Source organism: Pelodiscus sinensis, chromosome 3 (assembly GCF_052426305.1).
Source record: "Pelodiscus sinensis isolate ZL-2025 chromosome 3, ASM5242630v1, whole genome shotgun sequence".
NCBI lineage: Eukaryota > Metazoa > Chordata > Testudines > Trionychidae > Pelodiscus > Pelodiscus sinensis.
Genome location: NC_143054.1, coordinates 163096873 through 163113339, shown reverse-complemented (window position 1 = coordinate 163113339; position 16467 = coordinate 163096873). Strand labels below are relative to the sequence as shown.

The 16467-nt window shown below is 45.3% G+C and overlaps 1 protein-coding gene across 2 annotated transcripts in view; it reads left to right on the top strand.

Moving 5' to 3' along the window:
- The first annotated feature begins 837 nt into the window (after window positions 1–837).
- Window positions 838–16467, top strand: part of PPP1CB (protein phosphatase 1 catalytic subunit beta) — a 53096-nt gene continuing 37466 nt past the window's right edge. Inside the window, exon 1 of one of the 2 annotated variants that reach the window (XM_075925367.2) lies at window positions 838–1142. In XM_075925367.2, the coding sequence (XP_075781482.1) occupies window positions 1091–1142 (52 nt within the window). In that variant the 5' untranslated portion in view covers window positions 838–1090. Of the gene's footprint in view, window positions 1143–1373; window positions 1477–16467 lie in introns of those variants that run through there. The other variant, XM_075925368.2, reaches the window with a different exon arrangement.

Below are 16467 nucleotides of genomic sequence, written 5' to 3'. Positions count from 1 at the left end.
AAATGACATGGTCTGTATAGACCTCGACAAAAATTCAGATGTCAGTTCCTAGAGCCAAAAATCCAAATCTTCATCTATATTTAGGTATCTAAGTGGCCTGATTTTTCTAGAATAGCTGCAGTTTGCACAGCAATAGCTATGTTTTATGCTTTACAGTTTTACATATTGGCCCTATTCCTGCATATTTTAACAGCTGCTTTCAAAGCATTTTATGTTCATTCAGATAGCCACCTAATGGCAAAACCGCATACTTTAAAATGGTCAATAAGTAATGCTGAAAAATACGTCCGGGATGAGAAAAACATAAGTGTTTTTTTTCTGATAGTTGCATTAGTTGCTGAGCGCAACTTGGTCTTTCAATGCGGGCAGCTTGTTTAACTATTGTGATTTTTGACAGCAACGAACGTGAGACGTGATCAGCTCCCAAGAGTGGCTCACGTTAGCAGTGGGACGGGGGGCTCTGGTTAGCCTCCCCAGGAGTCAGGCGGGAGGGTGTGAGAGTCCAGCTGGAGGGCTCCAGCTGTGAACGCTTGGCTGGGGGATGTCTGGCAGGTTTCCACCTGCGCGCGGGGACGTGCTTCTCCGACACCCTTTTGCACTCAGGCTGGACCGTCTCTCCTGCTCCCACCTGACACTAGCTCGGCCGCGCTTGCAGCACTGCTAGGCCCAATGGGTTACTGGGGGCGGCGAAAGGAAGATCATCTGAAGCGCATGCGCCCCTCCAGGAGGGCTTGAAGTGCAGCAAGAACACCCCTTGCGCCTGCGCCGTCTGTAACATTGGCCCTAGAGGAGTCCCTCACGCATGCGCACTTGCTAAAGTTCCGAAGCGGTCGCGGCAAGAAACCAGGTGGCGGCGCATGCGTCGTGGTTTGCTGGCGGTCCGGTCTCTGAGGCGGGGAGGAGGTGCGGGGGTTGGTCTCTCCCCCCCATTTAACGGAGCGGGGCCGAGCGAGGCGCTTTCGGGTGCCCGCGCGGGAGGAGCAGAGCAGAGAGCGCGGCGGGATTCCTGGGGCGAGCCGCCGCCCCTCGACCGTGAAGCGCTCTCCACCCCGCCTTCTCCCCGCCCGGGACTGAGTCCGGTGGCCACAAAATGGCGGATGGGGAGCTGAATGTGGATAGTCTCATCACCCGGCTGCTGGAAGGTGAGCGAGCCCCCCCCCCCGGCACGCGCACACCGGGGAGGGTGTTTAGGGGTCTCTCCCCCTCCCCCGTGCACGCGCGCGCGCACACACACGGGGTGCGGGGCTAGTGAAGAGCAAGGGGCGAGGCGGGATCCCGCGCTAGCACACAAGGGTGGGTAGGGGGCGAGGCGGGATCCTTCCCTTCACTCACACTCACTCACTCCCCCCTCCCACTCCCCCTGCCCCTCCCACTCCCCCTCCCGGCGCCCAAGCAGTAAGTTGGGCCCAGTTTGCCCGGTGTGGGGAGAGCGCGCGGCAGCGAAGGAAGGTCTGGGAGGCGATCGCTCCCGCGCTAGTAGGTGCTCTAAGCTCTGTCGCGGATGGGGGGGGGGGGAGACGTACGTGCGTGCTACATTTCTGCTGCTGAGAGAGTGGGGAGAAGTAGGAGTTGTTTTGAGTGCACTGAGCCCTCGGTGCGCTGTTAAATTAGAGGAGACATCAAAGGCTAATGCGTTTAAGCCCCATATTCAGAAGGCGGCTGGGCGTGCCTGAGCGCGCGTGCGCGCCCGCATTAGGCGGGGGGCTGTGTAAAGTGAGTTCCTGCCCCATATCAGTGCTGCATGTGTTTAAAGCCCAGGGTCGGGACAGCTTCCCCAAGTGATGGGTGTGCTAGAAAAGCCTAGCTAGTGAGTGGTCTCCCTCCTTCCTATCAGACCGGTAGCTGTTTTTCATGGTTTTAAAAATAGACATTTTTGGTGTGTGTATGGAGATGCAGGAAGGTTTTTGTCTCCTGCAGTTCTTCTGCCTAGCTATGGGGCTATTTCTAATGTTGGTTATAGAGGCGGAGAAGAATGAGTGAGGGGGTTAATATGCGAAACAGCTGACTGTTTTCCAAGGAGTAGGATGCTACTACTATCCTTATAAATCCATTTGATGATGATCTTGGACAGGGATGATCTTGTCTTATTTTCTTTTTGATGACCCCCAACAAATATCTGGTGAGGGGAAAAAACATGTCTGTAGTTTTAAAAATGTATGTAACTTCTGGATTTGAAAGGCTACCAATGAGACTTACCATATAGATTTTGCTTAGGAGTGCGAACTGTTGGCTTCTTGGTGGTATCTTATTTAACTACTTGATAACCTAACATGACACACAGGTTTGTGAACATCATTTTGTAGTCATTCCTTCATCTTGCTAAAAGTGAAATGGTGCTTCACTAGAATGTCATTGAATATAAAATAAGCAACTCTTAATGAAATGATAAATCTTACACTTTGTATTCTTTGTTAGTATGTCTGTATTTAAAGTATCCAGTGTAGTGAGAGAACTTGCAAGTACCTGTATTTATCGGTCAGTGTAGATAGATAATTCAGCATTAGGTTAGAGTTCATTTCTGAGTGACTTGAAGCTTGAAACATTGCTAGCAAGTTTAAACACGACACTTTTACCAATGAATTTTGTCTTGTTTTTTATTATTGTTACAGATAGTCACAAATGGGACTAGTTATCATTCACTTTTTACTATAAGCACAATTTTTAGGGGGGGGCGGTGCCTGTAAAATAATTTGGCTCAAATCTTTGTCTGGAGCAGCACTTTTTACTATGTTTTAATAAGATTAAATCTATCTACTATATATCTGAGAGAGTTGTCTGTTCAAGAACTCCTCCTAAATGGTAAGAGTTAGGACTACCAAATTTGGTATACAGCTTCTTCCTCTTATCATAACTCAAAGCAACGTAAGGGTTTGGATGTGCCTAGACTGGGAGTGCTTCTCATAAAACAGTGCAGAAAAGAGGCAGAGTTACCAGATAAGTGAAAGGGGCTGGCTGCCTCTAGCCTCCTACTCCCCAGGTGCCCTTTAGGTAGGATGGGGAGGTGAATCTCCCCCCTCAATTCATATGGGGACATTGCTGGCTGTTGCTCTTTATTAAGAAGTGAGGGGAAAGTGCATAGTTTATGCATTCCTCACTTTGTCTGGGGAGTACAGGGGACAGATGAACCTGAATCTGCTCCAGCTGGTAGACATGCAACCTCCCCTGGCTGTGCCCACTGGAGCTGCATGAGGTGCTTCTTGTCTGGCCCCAAGCTGCTGCCACCCTGAGAGGGGGATGGAGTAGTCCAGGCCAGCCTGCATACTGAACTCCTCATCCACAGCCCTACCCCAGAGCAATGATTTAAATGCAGTATGTTTGTTTTTCATTCAGTTTTACAAAAGACAAATACTGAGTTATAGACCCAAGCAAGAGTTATTTTTTAAAGTTGCTATTAAAAGGGCAGGCCTAGCCTCCAACATATATCTTAGTGTTTGTTTGCTAAGACAATAACTTGTGTAACTTTTCTGATGTGCATATCCATATTAAAATAGTTGATAAAATAATGTTTTGAGGGTGTAGCTGAAAGAGTCTGTATCTGCTCCAAAAAAAAAAAGGAGTCCTATGGCACCTCAGATCACTTCCACCTTGTTGGTTACTTAGATTCACAGTTGAGACTGTTTGGGAAATTGGTGCTTAAAGATCTTTTCACAATATTAAAATGTGTGATAAAGGCAAATTTTAGACTTAACAGGTCAAATTTGTGCAAGTCTGTGTACAACTTTTTTAAACTTTGTAAATCAAAATCTTAGAGATTTTTAAACTTTTTGTTTAACTTGAGTGTAAAAAAATTAAGGAAAATCTGTGTCTTGACAAACAGATATTTCTTCACTTACCTCCCACTGAGTTTAACATGGAGTTTGCATACGTCTCTGATCCGAAGGAAAATAGACGGTTCTCTTACTGCATTGTTGTAGGTTTCCCCAGACAGCGGGCATGTTTTTGTCTCCGTTTACACTTTTGCTTATTTCACACTTTCCAGTTTCTGCGCTATGAATGTACTGTACTATAGGATGAATAAAAGATTGAGTATTGCAGTCTTAATTATAAAGTTTCTTTTATGTAATCTAACACTTAATGATTTATAGTTTGACATTGCTTCTGCTCTGGTAAAGTTGCGGTGTAAAATATGTTTCAAGCCAAAGATAAACCTGTAAATTCTCAATCTAGGAGCACTATTTTACCTATTGTCAATTGTGTTTTAGCACTTCCAGATTAGATGGTCAAAAACAGTTGTTTTATAATGAAAGCATGTATTTAAAAGCTTTGAGAATATTATTGCAGTGTGGTATTCCACAGCTTGTTCTAGGTCCTTCTGCTCCCTTTAAATGAAATGGATGTCTTGATCAGCAATTACAGTAGTTTTTCAATAGCTGCTGCTTGAAACTCATTTTGCAGTGCACTAATTAACAAAAATAGTAACACTAGCAAGAATTTTCTGACCTCTCTAGATTGCTGGATGAATACACCTGTTTTTGCATAGGAACCTAGTAGTCATGATTCATGCACTTACTTTGAGATGGGATTATAGTACTTCAACTACCTGTTTCTTAGTCAATCGAGGCCAATAAAATTCCGTCTTGGACAACATAAGGCAACCTGTCCCTCTTGATCAGAACTAGCTGCTGAGAGCACCTCAGTGTAGTCTACCTTCTACTTGCTTCCCTTTTAGTGCTAGGTTCCAGTTTTCAAAGTTCGAAAGCATGCTACATCTGAAGCTCAGACGCCTGCACTAATGAATGTGTACACACATGCTCATTTCAGAGAATAGCAACTCTACAGATCTGGGAGCCAAGTTTCTTAATGTTGGATTCTAGACTAAATATTCTTTTTGAAGAGATCGGAGTAATTCTTAGATTAGCTTCTCAGTCAGGACCATTGGAAAATGCACTTTTATCCAGCATGCATGGGAATGATATGAAAGGAGGAGGGGGAAAAATCCTAGTTAAACGGTGAACTCCAAGATGACAAGATGATGCCCATTTTTAATTCACTTGGTCTTCATTTGCAGCTTGTTGAATATATAAATGCTACAGGTATTGGTGCCTTAGAACAGATGTTGCTCAAATAGGGGCATGTGTACTCTTGGCATTATGCAGCGCTCTTCCAGCAGCTACATTACCTCATCTAAAACTAGGCAAATATCTAGAACTGGCTACATTCAAGGCACTAGCGAGCACCAGAACAAATATTTCATATGGACAAATTGTTTATGCTGCTTTATGCACTGAAATATAAGTACAATATTTATTTTCCAGTTGATTTATTTTAGAATTATATGAAATTATAAAAATGAGTTAGCCATTTTGTAGCAATACAGGCAGTCCCCGACATACGTCGGATCCGCACTTACGAACGGGGCTTTTCTTGCCCCGGAGCTCACGGGCGGTAGGTCGCCACCCGTGTCCTCCGGAGCGAGAAAAGCTTCTCCCTGGTCTGCAGGGGGGGTCCAGCAAAGTCGCTGGACCCCCCCAGCAGACCAGGGACACCCGAGCAAAGCCGCTGCCTGGAGCAGCGGCTTTGCTCCCCGTCTCCCTGGTTGCTGGGGGGGAGGGGGGAGCAAAGCCTTGGAGCATGCCCACAGTGGGACAGTCCAAGCGCGTCCGGGCTGTCCCGCTACGGGCGTGCTCCAAGGCTTTGCTCCCCGTCTCCCTGGTCTGCTGGGGGGGGGGGGGGGGATGCAGCTAGTGCCCCTCCCCCCAGCAGACCAGGCTTTTCTTGCCTACCCCTGGGGTAGAGCAGCTGGGGGCTGCCGGGTTGGTCCCGCAGCGCCGCTCTGGACCAACCGGGCAGCACCGCAGCTGCTCTGCCCCAGGCGTCCTGATTCAGCCGCTGCTGGTCAGTTTCAGCAGCGGCTGAATCAGGATGCCTGGGGCAGAGCAGCTGGGGTGCTGCTGGGTTGCTCCAGTAGCGCGGAGGAGCTGCGCTACTGGAGCAACCCAGCCGCACCCCAGCTGCTCTGCCCCAGGCATCCCAAGTCAGCCGCTGCTGAAACTGACCAGCAGCTGACTACAGGAAGCCCGAGGCAGAGTTACTCTGCCCCAGGCTTCCTGGAATCAGCCGCTGATCAGTTTCAGCAGCAGCTGACTTGGGGACGCATGGGTTTCTTAAGTTGAATCTGTATGTAAGTCAGAACTGGTGTCCAGATTCAGCCGCGGTTGAAACTGATCAGTTTCAGCAGCGGCTGACGCCAGTTCCGACTTACATACAGATTCAACTTAAGAACAAACCTATAGTCCCTATCTTGTACGTAACCCGGGGACTGCCTGTAGTGTGCTATGACACTTTTTTAAAATTTATAAGCAAATAGTTTTTGAGAAGTGTAACTTGTGAGTAGGCAGGTCAGATTAAGAATGTTAAGGACTAGTCGACTATCTGATAAGCAACTAGTCAGCTATCCAACTAGTCAATTATCCAGTAACTATCAGAGTCAGCGAAGGGGAGGGAGGAAGAAGAGGTACTTCAAAGTGGCAGCACCCTACAGCTGACCCTGGGATCATGTGTGTGGCACTGCCCCCTTTGAAATGCTGAAGTGGCATTCAAAGGGGCAGCACCATGGAGCCCAAGATCAGCTGGGGTTGGTTGGGAAGTCCACAGCTGACCCTGGGCTCCCTGGTGCTGCCCAGAATTTCAAAGGGGCAGCGCCGCACAGCTGAGCCTCAGTGTTTCAAAAGGGCAGTGCCATGGAGCCTGGAGTCAGCTGGGGACTCCCCAGCTGATCCCGAACTCCGTGTGGCATTTCCCTAGATCCCAGGTTCTGGAGAAATGCCACGCAGAACTCATGGCCCACTGGGGAGTCCCCCGCTGACGCCGGGTTCCATGATGGCACTGGCTTTGAAATGTACAAGAGCCCCCGCTGGGGACTCTTGTACATTTCAAAGAAGGCACACCCACTGCAGCCCGGAGTTGGTGGGACTTCCGAGGGCGCTTGTACATTTTCAAAGGAGGAATGAGGGCCTATCGATTAGTCAATGGAAATTCCATTGACTACTCAACTAGTCAGTTAACCTCAATTTAACATCCTTAGGTCAGATCAGGTTCCTGAAAGACCTTCAGTAGCCTAGAAAGGTTGAGAACCACTGTCTTAAGTCCCTTTTATGAAGAGAAAACAAGTAAAATGAATACTGCATGCCATGGATAAAGTCTCTGGCGTATGCTTTGTGCTAGCAGCATAGCTTATATTAGTCATGACTTGTCTTTCATCTCTCATTTCCCTGCCCTCCAGAGCCTCACACCTGGCAGGCATCCACCTATTCTTGTGTTAAGATGGGAAAAGAGAAATCTTTCACCCCTGCTTTTTCACTTAATGCTTGCAGACACATACCAGATTCCAAGACCAAGATTATGGAGACTGATATTGAGTTTTGGTTGCTTGGGTGTGTGTTTTTGGTTAGGGGATTGGTGAGAACTGGGACTAGACTCAAGTTGTTGGGCTTTTTGTCTACACACAAAAAATTAAAGCACTGCAGCTCTTAACAATGAAAGTTATGGCCATAGCAGGAGCACCGGAGAGTTCCCTCCATGAAGGAAGTAGCTAACAGCTGTCATTACATGTGTTCACAAATGGCATCTTTCCTGAAAGTCACTGTGGATGTCATGCTGGTTGAGGCACTGCCGACATGTCACAACCAGGCGCATACAAGAAAAATGTAAAGAGCAACATCAGGATGTTTGTGATCATCGTTGACCTGACCAAGGCATTTGACATGGTCAACAGAAACTGACTTTGGAAGGTATTTGTGTGGATTGGCTGTCCTGAAAAATTTTATCAATCTAGTTTGGTCCTTTCATGAGATGCTGGTCACGTCCTTAACAATGGAGGCACATCAGCACCTTGTGAAGTATCAAATGAAGCAAAGCAAGGCTGTGTGCTTGCTCCTTTCTTGTTCAGCATCTACTTCTCAATTATGTTAGTTGCTTTAAAGGATTATATATTGGGTGTACATATTCTGTTCCAAAATGTTGATAGCAAACTTAACCTCTAAAGACTTCAGGCTCACACCAGAGTGTTCAGTACAGGTATCTGTAACCTCCTGTATGGTGATGACTGAATTGTTGGCTCATTCAGTAGAGGAGCTTTTTAATAGTTTTGCTATTTTTGCCCATGATTTTGGACTCACTATGAGCCTGAAGAAGACAGGGTTATGTCCAGTCTCTTCAAAAATAGTCCAGTGCTTCAGTAATAACTGCTGCTGATACTGTTAAGTTCAGTTACCTTGGAAGCATATTGTCCTCCAGCATAAATACTGATAACTATATCTGCTTAACTAGCTGAAGTCAGTGCTGCCTTGGGAAAATTGATGAAGCACTTATGGAATGACCATGGTGTTAAACTGTTACCTTCATATGACGTTTATTGAACAATTGTCCTGCATGGCTCAAAATCATGCACTATATATTGCAGGCACATTTTGAAACTTTATCAGTTCTTTGTGCTGCCTCAGCTAGATTGCCCATGAGAATTGGTGAGATGAACATTTCTACCATGTAGGTCCGTGGTCACCAACCAGTAGATTGCAATCTACCGGTAGACCTCAGGGGCTCTAAGAGTAGCTCTTGAGCCCTCTCTGAACTGCACGCCTTCGCAGTACATTTACATTAGATTTCCTCATTTGAGGAGCAGCTACTCACCGAGCAACACCACAGGTGAGTAGCTGCGAGGAATGGTGGGAGCTGGGAGGTCAGGAGGGCTGAAACACCCCAGCCAGCTGACTGTGGCTTTCAGCTGAAAGAGGCTGCCCTGTGCTCTAGCTGATTGGCTGCTTCTCCTCTGCGCCTGCCCACATGGAGCTTGGTGCACCCTGGCTGAGCGCCATAGCCAGCTGGCCGGGCATCTGCTTCTCTTCCCTCCAGCCCGGCTGCCCTGCGCTCAGCCCCGGGAGGGTGCGTCAGGCTCCAGCTGTGCTGGAGCAAGCTTCCCCGGGCTGAGTGCAGGGCTGTCAGGCGGGAGCGAAGAGAAGCGGCTTCCCAGCCAGCTGGCCATGGCGCTCAGCCAGAATGCACCAAGCTCCATGTGGGCAGGAGCGGAGGGGAAGCGGCCCGATCAGCTGGAGCGCAGTTCAGCCTCCTCCGGGCTGAAGGCCCCAGCCAGCTGACCAGGCAGCTTGCTCCACATGGGCTGGCACAGAGGAGGTGGTGCACCCTCGCTGAGCTTCAAGTAAGGGGCAGGGCGGTAGATCTTGGCTTGGTCTGTTGTTTAAAAAGTGATCTTGGGTGTAAAAAGGTTGGAAACCACTGGTGTAGATCCTTAAATGGTGTGGTGTCATGGGCATGAAAGCAAAGCTTATGAACAAACAATTTCACTGGATTGGTCATGTTATGAGAATGGATGATACATGAATACCAAAGATGGTATTTTACAGCTAGCTTATGAATGGCAAGTGATCTATTGGTAGCAGAATAAGGGTTATAAAGATTAGGGATGTTAAATTTTTTTATTAATTGACTAATTGATGCAAATTGCATCGGCTATTCAATTAGTCAATAAGGGTGCCTTCGCCTTTGAAGTGTAGCAACAGCCCCAGGGCTGTTGCTATACTTCAAAGGCGAGAGCACTGCAGGGAGCACAGGGCCAATGGGGCAGTCCCCCCACTGACCCAGGCTCCCTGCAGCATTTCAAAGTGACAGTGTTGCATGGAACCCAGGGTCAGTGGGGGAGTCCCCAGTTGATCCTGGCTCCACGTGGTGCTGCTACTTTGAAACTCAGCATGCAGACCAGGGCCAGCTGGAGAATTCCCAAACTGCATGTGATGTTTCAAAGTGGCAGCCTGGGCTGTGGCTCCACATGGTACTGCTACTTAGAAGCACCCCCCTCTCCCCCTGCCTCTTTCTGATAGAGATGGGTGGGGGGGGGGGGGCGACTAGTAAACTTCTGTGTTGACTATGCTCATCGGATAGTTGACTAATCGTTCACATCCCTAATAAACAGGGCTCGACAATCTATGTAATCTACTCACCCGTGGTGAGTAGATTACATCCCGGAAGAGCCGGGTTCAGGCGATCTGCGCATGCGCAGAATGCCAGACAGCGCGGCTGGCAAGTGGGGCTCGCCGGGGCTCGGTGAGCCCTGCTAATAAAGATATATCTTAAAGACCAACATGAAGTCATGCAGCATATTTCCCAGTGACTGGAAATCATAGCTCAGGACAAATTGTCCTGGTAGCAAACTTGTACAAGCTGTCAAATGCTTTGATATTCAACCTATTCAGACGTTACAAGAAAAAGCATCGGATCCAAAAAGTGTACAGTACCCTTACATGGCATATTTTTGTGACATCCATGATCGGTTTTGCTGATTGAGGATTGGCTTTGTTACTCACCTACAGCATCATAGTCTTAAGTCCATACATATTTAATAGTGCTGGGAGCCTATTTTCACTGGCACTTAACAGTGCTGTAAATTGCTATGCTCAAGCTGGAGGGTGTGTTTTCACACTCCTGAGCCAGAAAGGTGCAGTACAGTGAAGTGGCAGTTGACTCAGCCTGGGTCTAACTTGAAGCAGTTTTAAAACTTAAGCCAGTGGCAACCTCTGTGTGGACACACTTGTTTGAAGCTGATTGTATTGTAGTAGCACCTGGGACAACTCCTCATGGACCCGATCCTCTTTGTATTAAATGCGGTATAAACTGAAAATAAAGACTTTTCCTGCTTTGGAGTCCTGTGTAGCTTTAACCTATAAATATATGGAGTTTTATAGTTTATAAAGCCAGAAGAACCATCATGATTATGTTGTCTGAGAGATAACATGTATAATACAGTTTAGGACTTGCTGGATAAATTTCTCTGAGCTGGAACATTGAATCTGTCCTTAAGGTATGCCTTCTAATCCTTTAATTTTATGGCTTTCTCCTGGATCCTTTTCATTTCAGCATCCTTCTTGTATTATGAAAATGAAGACTGGACCATATACTACAGCAGTGGGTGCACCAGTACCAAATACAGATAAAATGTAACTTCTATTCATTATTCCTGTTTATGAATTGGGCCTTTTGGCCAGAACATCACCCAATGAAAGGCTTAAGTCAATTTTAAGCTTGATCTACACTCTGGATTGCTAGAATAGCTATATTGGTCAGGATGTGGAAAAGTTGGACCCTTGAGCTCCATACTTAAGCTGACCCAACCTTGATGTAAGCACAGCTGGATGAGAGGGGAAATTCCTCCGATTAAGCTACCATTGCCCAGGAAGACAGATCAACTGCAGTGGTGCAAGACAACCATCTTGTTGCTCTAGAAAGCATCTACAGTATAGTGTTTAGTGTCATGGCTGCAGTGCTCTAGCTGTGACACTTTACCGCCTATAGTGTAGATGTACTATGACAATTTTTTTCTTATCTCTCCCTTTTAGACCAGGCGTAAGAAAGATTACTAGTTCTGACTGTCACTTGGTAAGTTGTGAAATGTTATTCCGTAAAGTGAGAGTGTCTCTTAGCTTATTATATTTGCTCAGAATTTATGTAACAGAAGCTTACAATTTAAAGAAAGCTATGGTCTCAGTTGACTCCCTCTCTGGTAAAGTCTGAAGTTTACTGACACAAGACTTGTTTCCATATTCAAGTGCCCAGTCAAGGGAAGAAAATTTATTTTTAGTCTCCCTGTTTTTATTTAAAAAAAAAAAAAAAAAAAAAAAAGCTTTTCAATGGGGAGTTTTACTACTTTGGGCAGTCATAGCTCCTTAAATGTGATCGCCACCAAGTCTGAAAGTAACATGAAACTCAAACAGCCTCTCATAGTTCTGAGACAGAATTGCAGCCAAGGTATATTCTATAGAAACTTTTTTTTTTTTCTTCAGCCAGAAGTACAATTAAGTCCGTTTATCTAACGGTTAGCATAAGATTGATGGTTGAAGGCGGTGTTCCCTGAAAGTTGAATGCTTGGGTGGCGTCCCAGGAGGGATTCAAATGCTGCCCAGATAATTAGCAGAGTCTCCGTAGCCAGCAGCATATTTCTACTGGTGGTGCATATGCCTTGGTATACCGAACAACATTTATTTTGCCTCTGGATGGAAAAAATTGGAGAGAGCATTGGTTTTCAGCTTTAGTTGGTGCATTTGACAGCACTCAAAGCAAAGCCAGCTTTCAGAGCAGCAATGGAGAGAAGCAATTTTTTTAAAATTGTAAACTGTGCCTGTGAAAGCACTTAATTGGCATAATAGTTTGGGAGGCAGCAGTAGTTTCACGGAATATACTTAATTCTTTGAAATAATTGAAAATCTAGAAAGTGATGTCTGTTTTTGTAGAACTGTTCACAGTTTGTGTAATGCTTAATAACTGGTATTGAAAAAACAAACTGGGCTACACTAGACTTTCAAAATCATTTGAAATAGTCCTTTTAACTTCAGTTTCATCAAGACATCAGGAGCTCGTGAAAATACATTGATAGAGATAGACCTAAATGTTTCGCTGTTGACAATACGAGTTTTTATACACTGTGTAACATTGGTTCTAGCTCAAACAATTTTTGAGGTAATGGCCAGTAAAGTTAGAAATTGTAAATATGTAAGGATAGCAAGAGCATGACAGATTTTTAAGCTGTATGTTGCAAAACCCCCCATAGTTGAAACTAATGCGTGGAAATATGCAACTCCTAGCTTTGATTGCTGCTGTGTTATATTCCAACCCTGGTGGCTTGAAGTATTTTAGTTATTTTACTGGTTGCTCTGATCAGATTAAAAAAAGAGAGAGGAAAAATTACAGGCAGTTTTCAGATTCCCAGTCATCCTTGTCTAGTCAGCCCTTGCAATCCAGTACCAGTAACTTGAAGAAAACTGTGCTTGCTGGGATTTTTAGCTTAAAAGCCATGCTCTGAAGTTGTTAAATTTTTGTCTTTGATATCTGCCATAGTAAGAGGGTCGCTCCATTGTTCAGTATTCCTTTGTTCAATGTTGGGAACTAATCTTACAAAAGATAAAAATCTTTTAAGTCCTGTTAATTTCATTGGAAGTTAAAAGCACTTGACATCTTCCAAATGCAAAACTCAGAACTAAAGTTTGAGATGGGAATGGTTCCAAAACGAGAACCATAAGCTAAATTCAAACCGTTTTTTAGATTCAATATTGTAGAAGAAAATGAACTATTTTGGTTGTTGTGAAATATCACTTATCTTCCTTCTTACAAAACAATTAAGGCATGGTGACTCCTTCATGCTTTTCTCTTTCCTCTCATATGCTATTGCTCCCACCATGTTTTATACCTGGCTTGTGTGGAAAATAATTTGGCAGCCAGAGATTATGTAATGCTGCTGTATACTACATCATAAAATAGGGATGTTAAGGAGTAGTTGCTCCTCTCTCCCCTCCCTTTGTTTTTTTTCGCTGCCTCTATCTAATAGAGGCAGCAAGAGAGGGAGAGAAGACGGGGGGGGGGGGGGATTTCGAAGTGGCAGCGCCACACAGAGCCTGGAGTCCCGGGCTCTGTGCAGCTCTGCTGCTTCGAGATGTCAGTGATGTTTCAAAGCGGCAGTGCCGCACGGAGCCTGGGGTCAGCTGGGAACTCCCAGGCTCCAAGCTGCTTTGAAATGCCGCGCAGAATCCCCCGGCATTTCAAAACGGTAGTGCCAGGCTCCACGTTGCGCTTCCTCTTTTAAATGCACAATAGCCCCCCAGGGAACTCTTGTACACTTCAAAACTATCATGCTGCAGGGATCCCAGGATCAGCTGGGGACTTCCCCAACTGACCTGGAGTGAGCCAGCTTTGAAATGTACAAGAGTCCCCAGCAGGAAGGAATTAGAAAAGTTCTACCACAGGGACAGAAAGTATGAAAAATAGAGCTCAAAGAACAAACACATTTAGTTCCAGACAAAGTATCAAATACAGCTGGGGAGGGAGAGAGTGTAACAAGAAAAAAAGACACAAGATAAAATTTTGCTTTATCTTCTCCCCCAACAAACTTCTGAGACCATTATAATAATATCTTCAGTTTCAGCTTATTTGTGTTGGCAGTGTATGCATATAATAAAATTAATCTTGGGTAGGGAAGGGAACCAAAAATGTGTGTATGGAAGTCATGCTGCATTTTAAACATCAGTCCCATAGGCACTAAAATCGTAAACTAGCCCATTCTTAGTTATCTGTAAACCTTGGGGAAATGTTAGTCCTTAACATCCCTGTAAATCTTGAGGGGGAGAGCATGCTAAAATTGTTGTCCATTTGGGTGATCTCTTTACTGTACAAGTAGGGAAATTCTCAGTTTGCCACTTCTGTAACGCAGCGTTTAGTTACAATCTTAATTATCCTTTAACAATGTTATACTCTATGGTAGGTAAAGAACACTGTTGGTCTGAATCCCTCAATTGTCTTGTATTCAGAGGACAGCTACATTTTAATATAGATGAGGAAAAAGCAATAATGAAAAGTGCCTTTAAAGCAGACAGTTGAAATCATTTATTTTTTTATTTGAGTCTGTGACCAGTGATGTGGTAGTGGATTTTAGAAAATTAAATGGCAGAGGAGTTTGTACTGTATATTCTAACAGTGAAAACTACTATATTTGGCTACTTAGTGAAGTCGGTTTTATATGAAATTGACCTCATGGAAAAATATCAGATTCTGCTGTTTAACAAAGTAAAGTGTAACATTTTCCTTTAGAATTTTCAGGTGTTTGGAGATGAGCTTAATATGGGTTTTTTTCAAAGTTATAGTTTAAGTTTATTTTACTGTTGTAGTACAATTTCATGCTTTCCTAATGTAGACTGGTTCATTTTAGTATTTTAACAAATCCCACAACTCCTAAAAATAAACCAATAGGTGAGTATATTAGTGAATTTTGCACTTTAATTCATATATAGTATGTGCGCTTAGTTTGCTATGCATCTTGCTAGTCAGCTATTTGTAACTACAAATGTAAATACAAGGGTTGTAATAATGTAGTCGATTAATCGAGTAACCGATAAGCAAAAGCTTATAGGCTAATGCATTTCTCCCCCTCCCCTGGCCAGTAAAAGCTTATAGACTACATGCATTTCTCCCCCTCCCCTGGCCAGTAAATTTTTTAGCAGGCTGGCCAGCAGCTCAACTCAGTCCTGGCTTGCAACGGGTCTGGGACCTACCCCTGCTGCTCTGGCTCTGCATTTAAAGTGTATTATGAACCGTGTGCCCGGCTCACACTGGGTCTAGGACTTAACCCACTGTGACTCCTTACAATGTGTTAGGAGTTGGGCAGGCAGACAGCCCAGCTCAGTTACAGCGCGTGCCGGGTCAAGGAACGCAGCACACACACACCCCTCCTCCCCAGACAAGGGCTGCTGCCACCCCGTGCTGCTGCCTCCCTCTTTATCCGAGGTGACAGCACAGGGTGACAAGCAGCCAGTCCACAAGGGGAGCCGGTTTTTAAACTGGCTCCCCTCACAGACCAGCTCCTGCCTGGCTCCCCACGCTGCTGCCTCTGATACAGGGGGCTCCTTGGGAGTGAGACACATTGGCTGCTGGCCCTGCCCACAGACTATAGAATAGTCGACTAACCGATAAGAATTCATGAGGTTACATGACTCTTCAATTAACTGATATGTAACATCCCTAGTAAATACCCCTAAAGTTAACCTTTTAAACAATATAATTTAAATTGTTTAATTGGTTAGCAGGGTCCTGACAGCCCACTGCAGGTGACAGGGCTGTTCCAGCAAGCCGAGCTCCATACAAGCGCTGTTCCAGCTGGCTGGGTAAGGATGTTGGTAAGGCTAATGCATACCAGGTAGCCAGTTAACCTTTTACAACCCTATTGGCAACCTGCTAAGTCGAAGAGACTCAGGAGAACAAGTTATACTAATAAATCTTATCTTGTATTTAGAGTTAAATTGAAGCGTAAGAGAAATGAAAATTATGAAATGCACAGACCAGTCAAAAACCAAAACTAACACACTTTGCAAGCAGTAAAAGTAACACAACCCCAACGTATGTGTTGGGTCGGGAGATGAGTGAAGGAGTGTGTGTGTGTGTGTATCTCTCTCTCTCTCTCTCTCTCTCTGTATGAGTGACAGAAATTTGCATTGCATTGTCCATCGCCTTCTCTCTGTGTGGACATAAGGTACAGAAGTGGGGGGAAGAAGGGACATCCTGACATCAGCCCCCTCTTTACCCTCCCATACCCTGCACAACAAGCAGGAGGCTTCCGGGGGGCAGCTTGAGGGCAGGAGCAGCATGACAATTCATGGAGGGGCAAATGTAGTGCTAGCACTTGGCTTCTTGGCCAAACCAGTCAGGGTCACCCGTCAGAAGCTCCAAGGTCTACTGGTAGATCTTGATCTACTGGTTGGTGACCATTGCTCTAGAGTGGTGTTTCATAAATAGAGCCATAAGAACATTAATTCAGTGAGGGGTACGGATAGTGTGCAGTAAATAAACCATGAGGTCACATGGAATATAAACAAATACTGGTTGATAGTTGTAAATCCTGTGCTTTGAATGAGTCAAGAATTCTGTGAAGGGGCATATGGGCTGAGGTGCAGGGGAGGAAAAATGGTATGTGGTTGCGTA